The 21048-nt window shown below is 39.8% G+C and overlaps 1 protein-coding gene across 1 annotated transcript in view; it reads right to left on the bottom strand.

Moving 5' to 3' along the window:
- Positions 1–21048, bottom strand: part of LOC130102865 (myosin-IIIb-like) — a 135428-nt gene that overhangs the window by 53418 nt on the left and 60962 nt on the right. Inside the window, exons 20-25 of the mRNA XM_056268965.1 lie at positions 16695–16806; positions 13794–13956; positions 12615–12695; positions 8789–8840; positions 1852–1903; positions 566–671 (exon numbers count right to left, since the gene is read on the bottom strand). Coding sequence (XP_056124940.1) covers positions 566–671; positions 1852–1903; positions 8789–8840; positions 12615–12695; positions 13794–13956; positions 16695–16806 — 566 coding nt within the window. The remainder of the gene's footprint in view (positions 1–565; positions 672–1851; positions 1904–8788; positions 8841–12614; positions 12696–13793; positions 13957–16694; positions 16807–21048) is intronic.

Here is a 21048-nt window from a genome sequence, read left to right as displayed (position 1 = left end):
ATTCTTTGCTGTAGCTCTCAAATCTCTTTCATCCATACAGAAAAAGAAGTATGTTCAATTGTATTAAATGTGCACTTATAGTGTACTTCATAAAAGTATATTAACTTAAGTCCTACTCTAGTGGTTCCAAAAAGCACTCTAAAGTTCAGCTAATTGTGTTTAATACAATTTTAAACTATAAAACATTTTCATTTAATTGCAAACAACATCAAGCAACCAAGAAAATATATAAGTATATTACTTGACTACTCTTTTTAAAAGAATACTATTGTACTTTTTTTCACAAGGGATTCTTTTGTGTATTCAATCTTTGATTTCAGTAATTATCTAGTGTGTGACCATTGGTCATGCATTCACATTTTATGAAAAAAATAAATAAAAATTCTTTCTTTTTGGAAGGAATAAAATCAGTTTAGAACATCATGAGTAATAAATGTGGAATAATTTGTATATCTGTGTTTTTTTGGTCAGTGTAAATGTGCGCTTGTGTGTGTGCATTTGGGACTATGAGAATGTTGTAGGCACACACATGCGAATGTGTGTGTGTGTGTGTGTGCGGACTCACCTTGCTTGCTCAGTGCCGATCGCCCCTGCAGCCGGTCTCTCTCTCTGCTGTCACTCAGTTTGTCTGTCTTCAGCACAGACGCGTCACTGGAGCTGTCAGACACAACCTGAAAAGAAAATGCACACACACAAACACACACCCACGTCAACAGAAAACACATCAAGAAACAAAGCGCACAAATACAAACAACCACATCTTAATGAATAAAACAGCAGCAGTCTTTTGTGTGAATGAATTGAAGTGATTTAATAAGAGCAGGCTGGTTTTGAGCATCCATTAACACACAATGTTTTTGGAACAGTAAGTGCTAATGCACTGGTACCCGAGTGCTCTCTCTCTCTCTCTCTCTCTTGTCACGCTCATTGTAATGCAGGAAATAACGGAGGCCGTCCTCGCAGACTTCCACACACATTTAATTTTATCTTTGAATAAAAGAGCTATAGGAAAGAATTAATCTGCTTAACATTTCTAAGTACACCCTCCAAAGGAGCGGGCTGTTTTAATCTTACATATGCTCAGCAGAGTTACTGGCAAAAACTGTACGTTTTCTTCATCTCATCCTTTCAACATCAAATGGCGAGCAGCAAAAATTGGATCAGACTTCAAAGCTCAGCGATGTGCTCCAAGTCACAGAGTGGCTCTACTATTTCACATATTGAATTCGAGTAGGATATCAAAGTCCTAGCAAAGAACCTCAGGTCTTTACTGGAAAAAAAGGGGCTCCAACATCTGTAGAGAGAGCAGCGAAAAGACAAATCACCTCAGGGAGAAGTCAGCGTTTACTCTCTACCACGCTTTTCCAGCCTTTTGATTCACTCCTCTCTCTACCTCCCTGGGTTCCTCTCTCTCTCTCAGTGGAGAAGTGAATTCTCTATGAGGGAACTGTCTCTTTTGTCTCAAGGACCGCGCTGTTTGATCTGAGGGTTGCTCTGTGTAATATTCAGTGCAGTGAGGTGACAGTAGAGTTCATATTAACATGAGCCGTATCAGACGTGCAATTACAGGAATAGTTCACTCAAAAATGTGATTTCAAACCTGTATATTTTGAGGATGGTCATGCTGCACTATTACGTCCAATAAAAGAGTAAACCAGTGACCAAGGGCAAAAGGACAAGAAGCACCATAGAAGCAGGGGAAACCTTTATGGTGCTTTTTTGAGTAGCCCGGAAAAGAGCAACATGGCAGTTCTGCAAAACGTCTCTTTTTATGTTCCACGGAAGAAAGAAAATTATACATGAGAGTGAGAAAATGCTATTCCTTTAAATTCTGGAATGATCATATCTGACCTTTTCATCTGAGATGAGATTGGTGGAAGATCTTCTTTCAGGTGTGTATTCTCTGAGGACAAAAATAATCAGAAAACAATCAGAATTCCTCATTCCTCATTCATTTCTATAATTAAAAAAAATGTGGTTACATACAAGATGATGTCATTGATATCAGATTACGGCATTACGTTCTGCAATCACTGTGTGGTACTGAGAGGGCCAATGAACTCTAGTCTCATTCTATGAACAGCAAACCAGAAGAAAGGCCCAAAAAATTATGAGGAACAGCTCATGTACTCCACCAGGTCCAACTGCTTCCTCGCATTACGCTGTATATGCCATTGTATTTTTATTCTGGTCCTGGTTGTTATTCCACTAAATGATTGTTTATTTTACAAGTTGTATATTTTAATTATAAATGTTGTTGTTCATAACAATGCTGTGTATAGCAGTTTCTGTGTTTCTTATGAGGAAAAAAAACCCTTAAAGTCCCCTTGTGGTGAAAATCAAGCTTTTAAATGTTGTTTATATGTCTATGTGGTGTTTTTATATGCTTTAAGACAAACCATGTGTGAATTCATAAGTCAACACTATTACTGATTATTTTCTTCTTAAAACTGCAGTGAAACAAAGACAGTTTTAAAAACATGGTTTGAAATCGCTGGTGTTTCTGACGTCACAAACTACCTTGTAACCAATCAGGTTAACGTGTGATCGTCAAAGAGGGGATCTCTGAGCTGCTGTGAGTTAGTGGAGGGAGGGATCATTTGCATATTCATAGAACCGCATATATTAAATGAGGCAAGGGTGTAGAGTTACATTCAACGATATACCCGTGCCGCCATGCTAAGGGGAGTGCATGCCCACTGGCAGTGACACTGTCAGAACCAGCAAATTCAATGAAATGCCGGAAACCACTCACCCTCAGGTCACACTGGGCTGTCAGTGACAGCATTCCCTACGGTCACAGCCCAAGCTACATGTTCCACAGGAAAACCTCCATAAACATAGTTTAATGAAAGGCCTAACTGGGCCTGCTCAAGGGTCTAGGACCACAACTTCAAATCAGAAGGGGTCCCTTCTAAGGAATGTGGCTAGGGAACCCGAAGGAACCCCAGCCAGTCACTATTCGGGGACGTACCACCCGAAATGCCACCAAAACGGCCTGACCTGGTGTCACTTACATAGACACTTCAGTCTGGCCGCTTCCTGTCTGTCCGAAGACAGAGCCTCTGGACACTTGCCTTTAGGTAAGGCATCCAACCCAAGGGACTGCGAAGCTGGCAGTGAACCACTCGGCCCGGATCTCAGAGACGGGGTATCCCGGAGAGCATGACTCATCATAGTGCATACAACCCTTGCTAGCGAGGGGAGTTACTATGCTCGACCCACGGATCTACCCAGTGCTTATGTTTCAAAGCACTGAGGAGGCCTGAGAAGGCCTAAGGACTGATTTAGCTGGGAGGCCTCACGAGAGGCCCACGACCATCTGACCAGACTCAGGAGTCTTCATACTCATAGTGACCCTCGGTGAGGGGAGGACATGGTCCGCCTGGTAGGCAAACCAGGCTGTAGGCAGGATAAAAGAGGTTCCGGGAGGAAACCAGTAGCAGAGAATGAACACTTTAGTTATAGCCAGGGCGCAATCTCGCCTTCAGCAGCTGCCTGCTAAGGCCAGCTGAACTGATAGCAAGCGGCCCCTAGCTTCCTGAACCCAGCACCACTAGGAAACCACTCACAGGGAGGCCTGGTGAGGCCTACTACCTGATAACCACAGTATGTGAGAGCTCACTTTCAGGGAGGCCTGGTGAGGCCTACTACCTGGCAGCCACAATATGTGGGAGCTCACCTTCAGAGAGGCCTGGAGAAGCCTACTACCTGATAACCACCGTAAGTGGAAACTTCGCCTTCAGGGAGGCCTGTTGAGGCCTACTACCTGATAACCACAGTATGTGGGAACTCACCTTCAGGGAGGCCTGGTGAGGCCTACTACCTGACAACCACAATATGTGGGAGCTCACTTTCAGGGAGGCCTGGTGAGGCCTACTACCTGGCAGCCACAATTTTTGGGAGCTCACCTTCAGGGAGGCCTGGTGAGGCCTACTACCTGATAACCATCCTAAGTGGGAATTCACCTTTAGGGAGGCCTGAAGAGGCCTACTACCTGATAGCAATCTAAACAACTGGTTGCTATGAGCCCTGAATCTGGGTGACAGTCCCAGGGCGGCCTGCTAAGGCCAGCCAGTCCTGGGGCCCAGTCTCGGAGCGGCCTGTTTAAGCCAGCCTCCTGAAAGTCTTCTTATGAAAGAGACTAACTACCATGGACCAGAGAGGTCGGGGACTGAGCTACATGGTGGGCTGATAAGCCCTACTACCCATCAGTGAGTCTACTGCGTGAACTACTAAGGCCAAACCACCTGAGGTAAGCTGGCCTAAAGAGCCCTCTTGGGGGCTGCCCGGTCAAGGAGCCCTGCTGAGGTGTCATCTCATGGCAATGCTCTGGCCTCAGGGGAGAGTAATTCAAAAACCAGAATGAAATAAAAATTTTAACTCTCCGCTCAACCCGAGCCATCGTGGTGTGAGGTAGATTTATACAGAGCTGAGAATGGAGTACTCAGAACTACCCTGAGTCAACGGGGGAGTAACAACCATCTGCCCCTGATAATTTTAACAGGGTGCAGGCTTGCCAGTGGCTCTAGAGGTGACAGAGATTCTCCTGTGCCCAGCCTAGGGAGTGGGGCAACCACCTTTAACCCATCGTTTGAGCAGTAGCTCAGCAGGCTGAATGGAGGCAACTCTGGAGGCCCAAGTCCATATGCTAGCTCTGTATGGCGGGGTCTGGCAACAAACGATCTCTTCGCAGAACGAAAGATGGCCTAACCCTGCCCGAAAGACCCATAGTAATGGGGAGGCCTTACTGGAGGCCTAACCCTAGATCTTTAACAATCATGCCTCTACTACCAACCTGTGGGGAGGCCTTACTGGAGGCCTAACCCTAGATCTTTAACAATCATGCCTCTCCTACCAACCTGCATTACTCTTAGCACCCCTGAATGCAGAGAAGGGGGCGGGCCTTGGCCGAAGGACTCCCTTTCATGGGAGGAGGCTGTAATGTAGGGAAGAAAGAAGCCTAAGCTCACATAGTGAATGGCCAGAGGCAGAAATGCTTCAGCAGAACGCCTCCACTATCCCTAGTATAGCCTAGGCCAGCTTTTGGCCAGGAGCTACCCTGAGGTGGCTAATAGCCCAAGGGCTGACAAGAACTTAACGCTCCGCTAACATTCCATTACGTGAATGAGCGGCAGCCTCAAGGCTCTAATAATGAGAGGAAGCCTAAGCTATTAAAAGTCCTCATAACTAGAATGAGCGGTGGCGCACCCCGTGAATAAAAAGGAAGCCATAATACACTCAAAAAGAAGCCCAATAGCTTGTGCTTCACTATCGTTCTAGCCACATACAGTAACAGGGGAACTTCAGAGATTAAACTATGTTTATGGAGGTTTTCCTGTGGAACATATAGCTTGGGCTATGACCGTAGGGAATGCTGTCACTGACAACCCAGTGTGACCTGAGGGTGAGTGGTCGGTGCGGGTATATCGTTCCCCAAAGCGTCATCAACGCAGTGCGAGTTCCCTTTCGAAAGGGAACGTCTCAGGTTACAACTGTAACCTCTCTTCCCTGAGAACAGGGAACGAGACACTGCATCTTCCTGCCATGCCTTGGGGCCTGCCTTCCAAACAGTCCCTTCAGACGGAAGATGATTGTCATGTTTGCAAGGCACCCTCACCCTTTTATACTTCCAGGTCGCACGTTAATCATTCACACTAATGATTCACGGGCTGTCGCCGGTCAACATGATTGCCGTGATTTGATAGTGATTTCAAACACCTGTTACGCCTGAGACGTTCCCCAAAGCGCTACGATGCAGTGTGAGTTCCCTTTCGAAAGGGAATTTAAAGTTCCCTATCTGTCAGTCACTTCAACGAGGTGTCTTGATTGTTATGCAGTACTAGTCCACCCAGACTTGGTTTTCGGAGCTCATGCTCCTTGCGACAGCCCTTCCCTGGCTCTCACCCTGAGGAAGTGCCTCCTTTCTCAGAGATGGGGCACAATCTGGCTCCCGCGCCCATACCTCTGAAACCTCCATATCTGGCCCCTGGATGAGACGCAGAAGACTAGAGTGATAGACACCATTAATCAGGCTAAACGAACAGGTAAGTTACGGACAACAGGTCAGGTGTACCGCTTGCACACAGCACCTTCCCCTCCCCGAGGTGATAATATGCGCTTTTTTTGCCCATGTGAGTTCCCTGGACCGGCGAACCCTGAACATGAGTTTACCCTAAGCACCTTGACAGTTGAATTCGGTGAAGTAATTTGACGCCAGGCCCAGTTCTCGTGATGTATGCCCTTTTCAGGTCAGCCTGTATACTAGGGATAGGTGCTCCATATGTAGCGATTCCTTGATGGTAAACCAATGTGATGTATTGTCCACGAACCACGATACAGTTTCCCTAACGGTAAACCCGTTTCTTCCCCTAGGCCGAGCTCTGTCTGTGCAGCCAATCGCTGCGTTTGTAGTAGTTCCTCCTTTTTCAGGTAGGACCTACCGCAGGGACCTCTTTCCATGTGTGGTACTTCCCAGTTGGTAAGTCCATGTGATGTATTCTCCATATATTAACCTCCCTTAGGGCAGGATGTGGTCTCTGTGGTGTTCTTCCTCCTATCCAGGAGAAAGGGTGCTTCTCCAGTGCTGGTTTGCACAGCTGTGAGAGAAAAGGTCAAAAAGACTGTCTGAAGTGACCTATTCCCATGGTAAGTACTGTCCTCTCTGTCCCTGTGTGATCCAAAGGACTACATGGCTTACATGGGGCGTTAGGTTAATTACGTTTGATTATGTTGAGAGTACGCTTATTACCCGGGGATTGCCAACATCTGCACCGCCAAAACCTTGTAACACAGTTCAGCTGTTGAGGTAATTATTGCACTTATAACAACAAGTTATCACCCCATTAGTTATTCTAAATCTAAATGAACTTTCCTTCATTATAGTAATAATGAAGCAACAAAAGCAACAAAGCAACAAAAGACAATAGCAACAAAAGACAATAGAACCCATTATAACCAGTGAGGTTGTCTACATTGGATGCGGCACGACATGACAAATCCCCAACAGTAAACTGATGCCTCGTTCTACTTATGACGTATTCCAAGCACTTGCGATACTTCTCATTGGAAGGACAAATGGATTTGCAACGGTAACTTTGTCGCGTCCAGTGTAGACACGGTGTTTGATCGGCATCGGTCTACATGCAAAACATCCTGATGCACATCCAAAAATGTCATCAAAACGAATAAAACTATCCGGACATAAATACAAAAGATACAATTTTTTACTAATGTCTAATGATTTTATTAGGTCCAATGTTGTTTGGACCCCAACATACTTCAACATATCTTTCCGCAGATAAAATTCAGGCTTGAAATGACATGAGGAGTACTTCTACTTCTGAGATAATTCATTTGAGAAAAGACCCAGAAGTAAATTTCACATGTCTCCTCTAGGGTTTCAAAAGAGATCTTAATAATGTGCTGAAATTTGCCAAAATAAAATAAAAAAGCCAAACATAACACCTGATATAAAGTTGATGCTCAAATGAAACGTACAGATAACTCTCATGTCCAACAGCGTTCAGTGCATTAACATCACAAAATGTGTTGATGTATGCTGTTGCAGTTGTTCCAGACATGTGACTGCCACAACATCAATGACATCATCATCATGTTTCTCCGAGGCACCATCTGTGACATAACTATTTATTGCAATAACTCTGATGCGCATTGGAACATGTATGATTTAACTGCACAGACACACACTGACGTCAGCTGGTACTCGAACGGCGTGATAACATTCCTGTCAGCTAATGAGCATGTAGGTAGGTTTATGAACTTTACAAGGGAAAATTGGCCCAGTTGATGTCAAAATAAATCTATAACGTTCCTCTCCAGCTCTGATGAAACAGAATAGCAAAGTGTGAGGTTTGAAGTTTCACCACTGAGACTTCTGATATAAACAAGCATTGAGAATCCCCTCTGATAGGCCAACTGGCTGGAGGATACACACACACACACAAACATATACACACCCACCCAAAACACTGGGAGGGTGGATGAAAACTTTGGATTTTTTTTTTTAAACAAGTTATTACGATATGATTGTCAGCAATCTTTGTGCTACATAAATCTGAAAAAATAATAAAAATCTGTGCGCTGTACATAGGGTACAACTCTCATTTTAACTGAGATAAAGGTAAAAAGCGTCTTTGACAAAAATATGACACCTTGAGTTGTTGTGCAATACAATGTCGAGTGCATTTTGTGTCATGTCTGAAAAAACAAAACTGCACAAACCACCACACACACACACACACACAGAATTGTCAGAATTGCGTAATATAAAGTCAGAATTGCGTAATATAAAGTCAGAATTGCTTGATATAAAGTTGGACTTATAGAAAGTCAGAATTGCGAGAAATAAACTTTTCTCACAATTGCGAGTATATATCTCGCAAATCTGACTTTATAACTCGCAGTTGCAACTTTATCAGAATTGCGAGATGTAAACTCGCAAAAGTCAGAATTACCTTTTTAATTTTTTATTCTGTGGTGGAAACAAGCTTCCATACCAATTTGTGTCATGTGTCACAAACCACAACAACAAAAACACAAATTAAACAAAAAATTAAATCCATGTTTTTTTATGCATACTTTTACTTCAGTAGAATATTTTATCACTCTTTCCACCTCTGAATTTAAGGAATGTGAATGAATACAATGCTTGCATCTATGGGAACCTACTGTATAGAACAAACAGATACCTAAACACAAAAACATGCAAAAATACACTATGATAACATACAAAGGAAACAAATACAATGAACACACCCTCACTTACCCTGTTTGTCGACTCTGTTTGTAGTCTTTCCTGACTCTGTAGCCTCTGTATGCTGTAACACATATAATTGCCAAACAATGAATAAAATAACATCACATCAGAAACCAATTTTCTAGTATTATTGTTTATACAGTAGGAGAAAATCATAAGTCTGATTATTTAGAAAAATAACAGCACACATATTTAAGGTATCTGTAGTGGGTTTGTTCAAATCACTACTAAGTTTGAGCATTAATGTTTGAAAACCCCATTAATCAAAAAAAATTCCTAAATTAGTATGACTAATAGCGTATATTGCTTGGTTGTATCAAATGTAATGTTACAGTTTATTACTTGCATTCAAGCAGCTTTGATTTTGATTCTGTTACATACATTCAGATTATTTGATTCCTTTGATCATACACTAAGTGCATGTTTAGGATAAAAAACACAATGAGCTCCGAGTGAGTAATTAGTACTCTATAACACACACAAATGTGTGTAAATCTCAGAACAGATGAAAGCAGCTGCTCTAAAATGCTAAAGTAGTCATTTATTCCACTTTCAACAAGACGCCCAATTAAAAAAAACTCACAAAACGTATTCTTTAATCAGAGCAGAGGGTGCGAACGCAACTGTGTGAACTCATACTCACACACAGTGTGGGACTGTACAGTCTGTCACGTGTTGATGGGACAACATTGACCTCCATAGTATATAGTTTTTTTCATACTATGGAAGTCAATGTTTGGTTACCAACATTCTTCAAAATATCTTGTGTTCAACAGACGGAATAAATTCATACAGGTTTGCAACAACTTGAGGGTGAGTAAATTATTTCATTTTGGGGTAAACTATCCCTTTAAGTGTTGATTTAAACAGCCATAAGATATCATTTATAATTATATGACATATTTGCTTTGAATCTTTTATTGTATATCAACAAAACCAAATTGCATTGTTTCAGATGTAAATGGGTTACCAGTTAAGTTAAAAATAGCTCACACTCTCCTAACCACTTATGATGTAGTAAGACACTGTGAAGATTTTAAATAAACAACGAAACTATGGAACTAAACTCCATTATAACTTAAGTGGATATAACATGGTGTTCATCGTGTTATAAATCTTAAAAGTTATTACCACAAATAGATAAGTATTATATAATGTATTATAACTGTTGTTACAATTATTTGTGAGATGATACAACATAGTTTTATTTTTTTATATAAGCTATTATGTATGGAAGCTTGTTTCCGCCACTGAATAAAACAATTTAAAAGATAACTGCGACTTTTTATCTCGCAATTCTGACTTTGAAAAAAATTACTTTTTTCCCCTCAGAATTGCAAGTTTATATCACAATTCTGACTTTAAAACTCGCAATTACCTTTATTTTTTATTCAGTGGCGGAAACAAGCTTTAATTATTATTCATACATTATAATGGCTTAAAATACCCTTAGAATGCATTATAAACACAGGCTTCATAGAATGGCAATATTTTATAAAGCCTTTATATATAATGCATTAGTATTTTAATGCATTAATTATGTCTTGTAATGTATGGTCTCATCAATAATTATAACCACAGTTGTAATACATTATAATACTTATCTATTCATTGAACACACCCTTAGAAAGATGCAATAAAACACATGACAAACAACCAATTTTGGCGGTAACATGGAACCTGCTAATATTATAAAGCATTTTAACTTTGGTTACAATTATTTAGAGAAAAAATACTGCATTATATAAAGTATTGCCATTCTATGAAGCCTGTGTTTATAATGCATTCTAAGGGTATTTTAAGCCATTATAATGTATGAATAATAATTAAAGCTTGTTTCCGCCACTGAATAAAAAATAAAGGTAATTGCGAGTTTTAAAGTCAGAATTGTGATATAAACTTGCAATTCTGAGGGGAAAAAGTAATATTGCCAAGATGAAACTCAGAACAGAATGGTCACAGAAACTTCCCTACACTAAAAAAGGTATCATCTAAATTTCTAAATTTGACCTAAAACCTCAATTTTAGGTGTCTAGTTCATTTACTAGCCACACAATTAAAAAATAGCTCTTTAAGGTAACAAATACAGGTTACCACTTTAGTTTTTTTCCCATAGGTGTATGAATATCCTATGCATATAGAAAACGTTCCCCCACTGAAAGCCTTTTTTTTCTATTCTGCTTACTGTGCTCAGCATATTCTCTGCATATGGATCTCGAACGTTTGAAAGACGAGTGTTTATTTTAGAAATGCTAATGCGGCCCACCTCAAAGAGGATACACACCTCTACACAGCTCTGAACATGTGCCGTACACCGGGCCACCTGCACCAGTGGACATACTGTGAGCACAGAGCGAGAGAGAGACGTCTGCCAAAAAGGGGAACTGAAGTACTCCAGAAGAGGAGAGGAGAACAATAGCATCACTCCTCCCTCTCCTTCCTCCCCCTGGACCCCTGCCTCAGAAGACGAGAGAGAGAGGCGATGGAAACGCACCCGAGAAGGTTAATACGCCCGCTTTGATCTCCGCCAGGCCACACCGAGGAAGAATTCATTTACATTTCAGATGAAAAGGGTGACAGTATAAAAAGCCATCTTGTTTCTGGTATGTGAGAGTCTGTAATGGGCCGGGAATGTGAGAGAGGAAGTGGCAGGGAACCCCCAACACCCCCCATCTCTCTCTCTCTCTCTCTCTCTCTCTCTCTCTCTCTCTCTCTCTCTCTCTCGCTCTCTCTTCGCTCCTCTGTCGCCTGCACTGGGAAACAGATGAAAGCAAAGAGGGCTCAAAATGCAGCTTTCTACTGAAACATGGGGACCAAATGCTGTGACCCAAACTTTCAAAAGAGACGCTGGCTCCACACATTATTAATTTAGCAGCTCTGTTTCATGGGATTGTTTGTTGAGATCAAAAAAGGTACTTTGTGAAAATGCTGAAAATTATGATTGGAGGAAAAAAAAAATGCAAGTTGGAAAGATTTGGAAAGACAGACAGAGGGAGCTAAACGTATTTACATTTTTATTACTGCTGCTATTTATTTTTCTCTCTTATTTTTTTCCAAAAACGCAAGGTAACTTTTTTTTTTTAAATGTTTTTGAAAGACAAGAAATATTGTGGAAAAACTGCTACAATTTAAAATATTTGGATATATTTTAAAATGCATTTTATTTTATTTCTATTAGCCTCTATTTAGTGTCACATGATCTTTCATTAAATCATTCTAATATGTTGATTTGTTGCTCAAAACATATTCATTATTATTATTATTACTACTGTTAAAAACAGTTGTGCTGCTTAATCTTTTTTTCAGGATTATTTGATAAATAGACAGTTTAAAGGAACCTTTTATTGTGGCCAGCCTAAGGCACACCTGTGCAATAATCATGCTGTCTAATCAGCATCTTGATATGCCACACCTGTGAGGTGGATGGATTATCTCGGCAAAGGAGAAGTGCTCACTAACACAGATTTAGACAGATTTGTGAACAATATTTGAGAGAAATAGGCCTTTTGTGTACATAGAAAAAGTCATGAAAAATGGGGGCAAAAACAAAAGTGTTGTTTATAATTTAGTTCAGTGTAATTTCATTTATTTATTTTGTAGTGTTATTCTAGTTTGATTTTCATCATTTCTATTTTACTTTATTTTGCACTTTTTCATTGTTTGCAGCTAATATGCAAATAGGTTTACAAATGAGTGTTTCTTTTCATTCCAATAAATCAGACTACCCTGAAATTGAGAGAAAGAAAAGTATAGAGTAGAAATTCTCCAGGAAATATTTCCACAACTTTGTGACATGAATTGTATTGGGTTGAACAGAGCACTCAGAGGTGTGTACCTGACTGGATCTGCACAGCAGCCTGCTCGCGCTCTTTCTTTATCAGCTTCAGATTCTGACGGGCCATGTGACCCCTCCAGGCTGAACAGAGACAGAAGGAAAGAGATGATGTTACTAAAAACACAGAAAATGAGTTACTGGTAAACAATTTCTAGCGACCACAGCAATGTTTTACAAATCAGAGATTTTTTTTCTGTTGACCTAGTTCAACAAGTAGTTCAGATATTTACTTACAATATTTTCCCTGGATAATGAGTCACATACAGTATATGAAAAAGTAACTTTTAGTAACATTTTAATATATTTATAGTAATGATTTTGAACCATTGAACATTCATTTATCATAATATGATGTACACTACTGTTCAAAAGTTCGAAGATTTTTAAAGAAATTAATACTTTTAATCAGCATTAAAGGGGACTTATTATGCCCTTTTTCACAAGATGTAATATACGTCTCTGGTGTCTCCAGAATGTGTCTGAAGTTTCAGCTCAAAATTGCCCACAGATCATTTATTATAGCTTGTCAAATTTGCCCCTATTTGGGTGTGAGCAAAAACACACCGTTTTTGTGTGTGTCCCTTTAAATGCAAATGAGTTGCTGCTCCGCCCCCTTTCCAGGAGAAGGCGGAGCCTTTACAGCTCCTGCTTCAGATACTCCGGCAGCAACACAACTGGAGAATCTCACACAGGCAAAATGTCAGAAATGTCAAAAAGGGAACCATTTCCCCAATTTCTAAACCTCTGTCCAACCTGTATCTTGTTATCAGCCACCAAATTCAAGAACCTGTACGTCCAATTTTTCCTTGAAAAATCTTGTATCTTTCTAATGCATTATTGAGTGTTGTTTCCACTGCAGTTTTTTGTGTATGACCTGTGTTTACCCCTTTATTTGCCTTTTGTTTGGACGTTGTATGCCTGGTTGGACTGTCTTGCTGGATTGAACCCTTACATATCTTACGACCCTGTCCTTGTATTTGCCCAATAAATCCTCTGCACATGAACCCCGCTGTGCATCCCGAGTCTTTTGTGTTATAAGTGACTTCTTTGAAAAACATACACATATTTTGAAAGGTTTTGAAAGTTAGTGTATGTAATTCAAAGCAAGTTATTACATTATAAATGCAACTTTTATTGCAATTATATTGTCCTTGAAAATTATTTGTATTTTTTTTTAACCTGACTGAATGATAACTGCCCCGTTGTTTCGTCTCTCTCTCTCTCTGCGGTACCGCCGAGCCCCCAGCCAGCCCTTGGTGTAGGCCTGAATCAACACCACACGAGCGATCACTTCCCGCAACATCAGATTGAGCTGCTCCACGTGATAATACTTCAGAAACACCTGCAAAGACACGTACACACATCTATTCAGATGCAGGGAAGCATACTTATACCTCACAATGAACACTCTACCTTCATGTGTCTGTCCGAATATAATCGCAATCAATGGGTTCGGGATGAAAGAGGACACAAAAATGTAAGGAAAGAAACCATGACCTGGAAGTTTTGGTCTGACAGGCAATGCATAAAAGAGAAAGCTAGATTTGTTTTCTGTGCTATTACAGTTTTTCTCAAATGCTAAAACACAAAAGCCAATCCTCTAAATCAAATGACCAGTTGTCTAAACACATTTACTAAATCTAGCCATCATTTTCCAATATCATAAACACATTTCACATGAAGACACAATTCACAAAACACAATCCTCCGTTCTCATAAATCTTAACACATTTTTCCTTGCTAAAACACAAGTTGCAAAAGAACTCTGCTCATATTCTCAAATGAAAGCTCATGTGATGCAAAATGCTTGCCACAGTCAGCAATATTTGAACACAATGAACACACCTGGCGTCATTCATTACACACAACGACTCAAAATTGAAGACACTTGTTGCTAATGCTGTGACCACATGTATAAAAGCAAGTTCAGAGTGCACAGTTTGCTGAAGATTACAAACAAACACAATGGATGAAGGCAGAGTCAGGGGAAGAGGAATTCGAGTCAGAGGAGGGAGAAGAGCTGGCCATGGAAGAAGAGGAGCAGGCCAACGAGGAAGAGGAGAAGGTCCAGGAGGGAGAGCAAGACAACCTCGCACCATCATTACGGACGAGATGCGAGCAACAGTCATTGACCATGTCATTGTCCATGGCATGACAATGGCTGAAGCAGGACTAAGAGTCCGTCCAAACCTGAGTAGGTTCACCGTGGCCACCATTATCAGGGCATTCAGACAACACAACAGGTATTGTCAACACATGTTTCTTTCTTTAGAGTTGAAAGAATGCCACATAGAGGTGGGAGGGTTGCCATATTTACAGTGGCACAAGAAACCCTCATTGTGGATATGGTTCGTGAGAACAACCTCATTAGACTCCGGGAGATCAGAGACAAAGTCATTGCCGATAATGTCAACTTTGAGAGTATTGATGATGTCAGCTTGGCCACAATAGACCGAGTTCTCCGGCGCCAAAAGATGCGGATGAAACAGGTCTATAGGGTTCCCTTTGAGCGCAACTCTGCGCAACACAAAGACCTACGTTACAAGTATGTGCAAGTAAGTATACATCCATGTTCACAGTACAGTTAGTGGACATACTGTGTTGCTCAGTGGCCTACAGTACTTCTGGACAATACTGTGCTACCTGATTGACTGTTGTTCTGAACACCTGTGCACTTTCACATTTTCACAGAGGATATTGCAGTTGGACGCGATGGCTAGACCTCATGAGTACCTCTTCCTGGATTAGGCTGGCTTCAACCTGCAGAAACGAAGGCAAAGAGGCCGTAACATCATTGGCCAAAGAGCCATCACTGAGGTTCCTGGCCAACGGGGGGGTAATATTACTCTTTGTGCGGCCATGGGTTTGGAGGGGCTTGTCCACCGGCATGCTGTCCTTGGGTCTTACAACACCCAACGTCTCCTCACCTTCCTAGAGGAGCATTTATGTGATCATTTGGGACAATGTACGCTTTCACAGAACAAACCAAATCAGAGAGTGGTTCACCACCAACAGTAACCACTTTTTAAACGTCTGTCTGCCACCCTACTCCCCTTTCCTGAACCCTATAGAGGAGTTCTTCTCATCGTGGAGATGGAAGGTTTATGACAGACAACCATACACTAGAGAGAACCTCCTAAGGGCAATGGAGCTGGCCTGTGTTGACATCCCAGTGGAGGCCTTCGAAGGATGGATTCGCCATTCCAGGGCGTTTTTCCCACGGTGCCTGGCAAGAGACAATATAGCCTGTGATGTGGCCCGATGCCGCACAGTGATTGTGGTGTGTGTGTGGTGTGAATAAAGTAAATAAAAAACTTCACACCCTGATCATGTTTTCAAGAGTACTGTTGTGTGCAATAGATTCTGTTTTTGCATTGAGTTGTGTTACAGTAGTGTACATGCAGAATTTATACTCTTCATATGAAACTCACAAATCTAAATGCCTAATCCTCTGCAGAGATCTAAGAAGATCCATTACTGTAAAGTTTCTAAAAATATGCATTGGCAGTTATGAAACAAAGAACCTTCTCACAAATTGAGCATTGTGTTTTCAATTGTTTTGCTGTAGTGTGTAATGATGTGTATAGTGTTTACATTTTTGAAAGCTTCGAGCTGCTCTTTTGGTGTGAAAGTTTGAGTTTTGAAGTGAGAAGGTGTGGTTGTGTTTATGTAGCTTTAGAAAAGGGTGTTGTGTTTAGACATTGGGGAACATTGGGGAAACGTTTGTGAAATGTGTTTTAGCATTTGAGAAAAACTGTAAAGTATATATATTATATATCTATAGTAGACATGTCACTTAACCTTCTCTGAGACACAAAGTCAGACATGTGTACAGCTTGTTTAGTTAGTTGGACAATGTCTAGAGCTCTTCCTGCCTGATCCACAGCTCTAGGTATATATTTTATCAGACATCCAAACAGCTGTCAGGAGCATAATAAAAGGGGAATACCTGTCATACACTGTAAAAAAAATATGAATCATGTTTAATTCAATGTGTTACATGCAGATTCTTTGCCATTTCTGAGTGAAATTATTAATATTTTTTTAGTGTAGTAACTTTTAAATTACTACAAACTCTACCTTAGTCTTGCCCAGGACCCAGTGTTCCAGTTTGGCTTTCTGCAGTATAATGATGGCGTTCTCTTTACTGCCTTCTGGCATCTGATGGGCACGGAAGGCCAGATAGTAATACCTACAAGAAAACAAGATGATCAGACTCAGATTACACCAGTCAAAAAAGCACAAAAACAAACCTCAAACCCAAGCTCTAACTTTCATTCAACTTGACTGATCATATTGTAAGTTGTACTGGTGAAATATGTACCGGTAATTGTTTTGATGCTTTCTTTTATACACGTTTAATGTGCAAGTAAGATTTAAGGCAAAGGTTTGAATGTTTGAATGAAGAATTTTCACAAATGAACAAATAATTTTGAAGCCTAAACGTAGGCTATAATTATTTTATTTTTAAACACCACGGTCACATTACTTCAACGTCACCATCATGAAGCTTCCAACACCTCTTTCAAACTTTATTTAAAAAACATAAATTTTCCCTGAAAGTTTGGTTACAATAGTTTGCAAGACTGCGTTTATAAACACAATAAGGGGGGTAAAATCAGACTAGTGAGTAAATGAGTTTATCTGTTCGATGTCATGATTATTGGGTTATAACGTCCTGACAACCTTTATAGTCATTTCAAGACTAGTAAAAGCTTTTTAAAAAAAGCACAAATGGGGTATCACTGATGTATTTTATGCATTTTTAAATAAAACGTAAAAATATCTTGTTAACATTTTTAAATTGTTTTTTGGTTAAATGCCTGAAATAATTTTTTGTAGTAAAAAAAAAACAGATGATGTAAATAGCTAAATGCTAGGAATAGCTAAAATGCTAACTTGTTTCCATATTTTTGCCTAAACATACATCATACCTACCAGCAACATTCTAGATTTAATAATGCTGGGGCAACGATTAATCGGGATTAATCGCATCCAAAATAAAAGTTTGTGTTTACATAATACATGTTTGTATACTGTGTATAATTATTCTGTATATATAAATAAATATAATCGCATACATGTATATATTTAAGAAAAATTTGTTAATAGGCTAATCTAAATTATATATAAATATATACAGGCAAATATTTCTTAAATATATACATGCATGTGTGAGAAAATAATTATACACAGTACACACATATATTATGAAAAAACTTTTCACATGACACAAACTTTTATTTTGAATGCGATTAACCACGATTAATCGTTGCCCATTTAACTAAATATATTTAATATTTTATTGTTTATTTTGTTAAAGATTAATTTGACACCATTCACTAAATTAAGTATCACATACCGGTACTTAAAGGGATAGTTCACTTTGAAATCAATTTTTGGTATGTTTTAGCTTACCTCAAGGGCATCCAAGATGTAGGTGTCTTTGTTTCCGCAGTAGTTTCAATTTTAATATTTTTAGGTCAAACCGTTCTTGTCTGTCAGTCATATAATGCAGGTCTATGGTCACCACCTCAAAGAGCATGCACAGAGAAGTCCAAATTAAACATGATTTAATGACTCGTAAATGTAAGTACACATTGATGGCCTAAGACACGAAACGAGCATTTTGTGTGAGAAAACGAACAGTGTTTATATCGTTTTTACCTCTTGTAACCACAGTCACGTCCAAGTGATCTGAGGGCGCCGGCACTTCGGTCTGTGCGTTACAAGAGGTAAAAACGATATAAATACTGTTAGTTTTCTCACACAAACCGCTCGTTTCGTGTCTTAGGCGATCAATGTGTACTTACATTTACGAGTCATTAAATCATGTTTAATTTGGACTTCTCTGTGCATGCTCTTTGAGGTGGTGACCATAGACCTGCATTATACGGCTGACAGACAAGAACGGTTTGACCTAAAAATATCAAAATTGAAACTACTGCGGAAACAAAGACACCTACATCTTGGATGCCCTTGAGGTAAGCTAAAACATACCAAAAATTAATTTCAAAGTGAACTATCCCTTTAACATAGCAACTCATCATTTTATTGCAATTCCGTTCTACTAGTGGAGCAGAAATAACACACCTCTGATAAAAGAGCATGGTGAGACTATCTTTCTAGATCTCACTATGATAGCATCTTTCTGCCACAAAAAAAAAAACACAGATAGGTAAAGCGTCACCTGATTCTCTGATAAAACGATAAATATGGGGCTTTTGTAGCTTTGTTGTTATAGTCTGGGGGCCTTCAGTTATACTTCTGAATACACCTGCCTATAAATAAAATGGCATGCATTTCAGAAACGAGTCTCATCGAAACATCTGAAGCTTGCGGTTGATCCTGGGTATTTATTTACTCTGAAGAGGAAGATTTCAGCCTTTGTGTTTAAGAAAAAAAAAAACTGCCTTTGATTCCACTTGAACCGTGCTCTTTCATAATTATGCTCCTGATAGCGGTTATGTCTCTGGTAGAAATTACAAAAAAGGCTCTCCTTCACAACATCAGAGAAGGTTTTCCAGAAGAGATGCATCCATTTCTTCATATAGAAGCTGTTATTTTTACAAAATCAGTGTGGATCAGACAGGAAGAGCTCTAGACTTTGCACGACTAAGGACATGCAAACAGAACGTTCACAGAGTATTGCTTTTTCATGCGAACTGGTCGGGGAAGTCTGGGGAAAATACGGATAATCAGGACACTTCTGTGATCAAAAGGACGACAGGAAGAAAAAAAAAAAAAACCGTGCATTTCAGCGGCTCCTCTGAGTGTGGAGAAATTGTCTGGGATGTTTATGTAAAAGAGATGACCTACATGTCCACCATCTCACGGCCCACGAGAGAAAGAGATGGATGGGTTGAAAGAAAACGCAAAAAAGCGAAAAGTTTATGGAAAATGAAGTGCGATTCCCTAAGCCTCGGAAAAGTAAATTTGGACCATGAATTTCCTCTGCGCTGAGAAACTTTCAGCGGATTCACTCCGCCCCTTCAAAGTACCATTTCACCACTAATTACTCAACCAGAGTCTAATTTAGCATCACTTGTATTCTCAAAGGCTTAATGACCTATTATTGATAAGATGATGGTCTTCTTTCAGCACTATCAAGATATATAGATAATAAACCTGCGAGGAGCTTTAGGGAGCGATTCAATATGCGCTCATGGAGCTTTGATCTCTCTTAACTGTCTGTCTGTCTGTCTTTCTTCCTTCTTTTTATGAAGCCCAAGAGCTCCAGCTAATTAAATCTAATAACATTCCTGTAGTCCAACAGGAACACCCGGAATAATGTCATTTTGACTGCATATCTGATGAAGCCCGGAGTCAGAATGTTTTTTTTTTTTTTTTTTTTTTGCAGGATAACATAATCATTATGACCACCGTTGTTAAAGGATTAGTTTACTTTTAAAAAAAAACTTTTGCTGATAATTTACTCACCCCCATGTCATCCATGATGTCCATGTCTTTCTTTCTTCAGTCGAAAAGAAATTAATGTTTTTGATGAAAACATTCCAGGATTTTTCTCCATATAATGGAATTCAATGGTAGCCAAACGGTTCAAGGTCTAAATGACCGTTTCAGTGCAGCTTCAAAGGGCTTTAAACGATACCAGACGATGAATAAGGGTCTTATCTAGAGAAACGATCGGTCATTTCAAAAATAAATAAAAAAGTAAAAGTTTTATAGGCACAAATGCTCGCCTTGCGAACTCTCCTGTTCGAACTCGTTCATCAAAATGAACAAATCTTTTTTCGAGTCATTGACTCGTTCATCAAAATGAACGAATCTTTTTTCGAGTCAATGACTCAAAAAAAGATTCGTTCATTTTGATGAACGAGTTCGAACAGGAGAGTTCGCAAGGCGAGCATTTGTGCCTATAAAACTTTAACTTTTTTATTTATTTTTGAAATGACCGATCGTTTCTCTAGATAAGACCCTTATTCATCGTCTGGTATCGTTTAAAGCCCTTTGAAGCTGCACTGAAACGGTCATTTAGACCTTGAACCGTTTGGCTACCATTGAAGTCCATTATATGGAGAAAAATCCTGGAATGTTTTCATCAAAAACATTAATTTCTTTTCGACTGAAGAAAGAAAGACATGGACATCTTGGATAACATGGGGGTGAGTAAATTATCAGCAAAAGTTTTTAAAAAGTGAACTACTCCTTTAACATAACCTCTGTAAAATGGAGCAGGAAAGGTTCTGCGTGGTTTCTTTTTGACCCAAGTCAGAATCCCAAGTCTATAATATTATGAACTCTAGAGTCTCTCCTTCAATATGTCTAATTGATTTTATTGTCCTCCAGGTGAAAATCATAAGTCCAGTCACTTAACAGCACACATATAGTAAGTTACATGCCAACGTTTACTATTCAGGGCTAAAGGCACAGTTTATCCAAAAATGGAAATTCTGTCATCATTTACTCACCC

Source organism: Rhinichthys klamathensis, unplaced genomic scaffold (assembly GCF_029890125.1).
Source record: "Rhinichthys klamathensis goyatoka isolate OS25496 unplaced genomic scaffold, OSU_Roscu_1.1 h1tg000279l_1, whole genome shotgun sequence".
Classification (NCBI taxonomy): Eukaryota; Metazoa; Chordata; class Actinopteri; order Cypriniformes; family Leuciscidae; genus Rhinichthys; species Rhinichthys klamathensis.
Note: the sequence above shows the minus strand (reverse complement) of the source record. Positions and strands in the feature narration are given on the sequence as shown.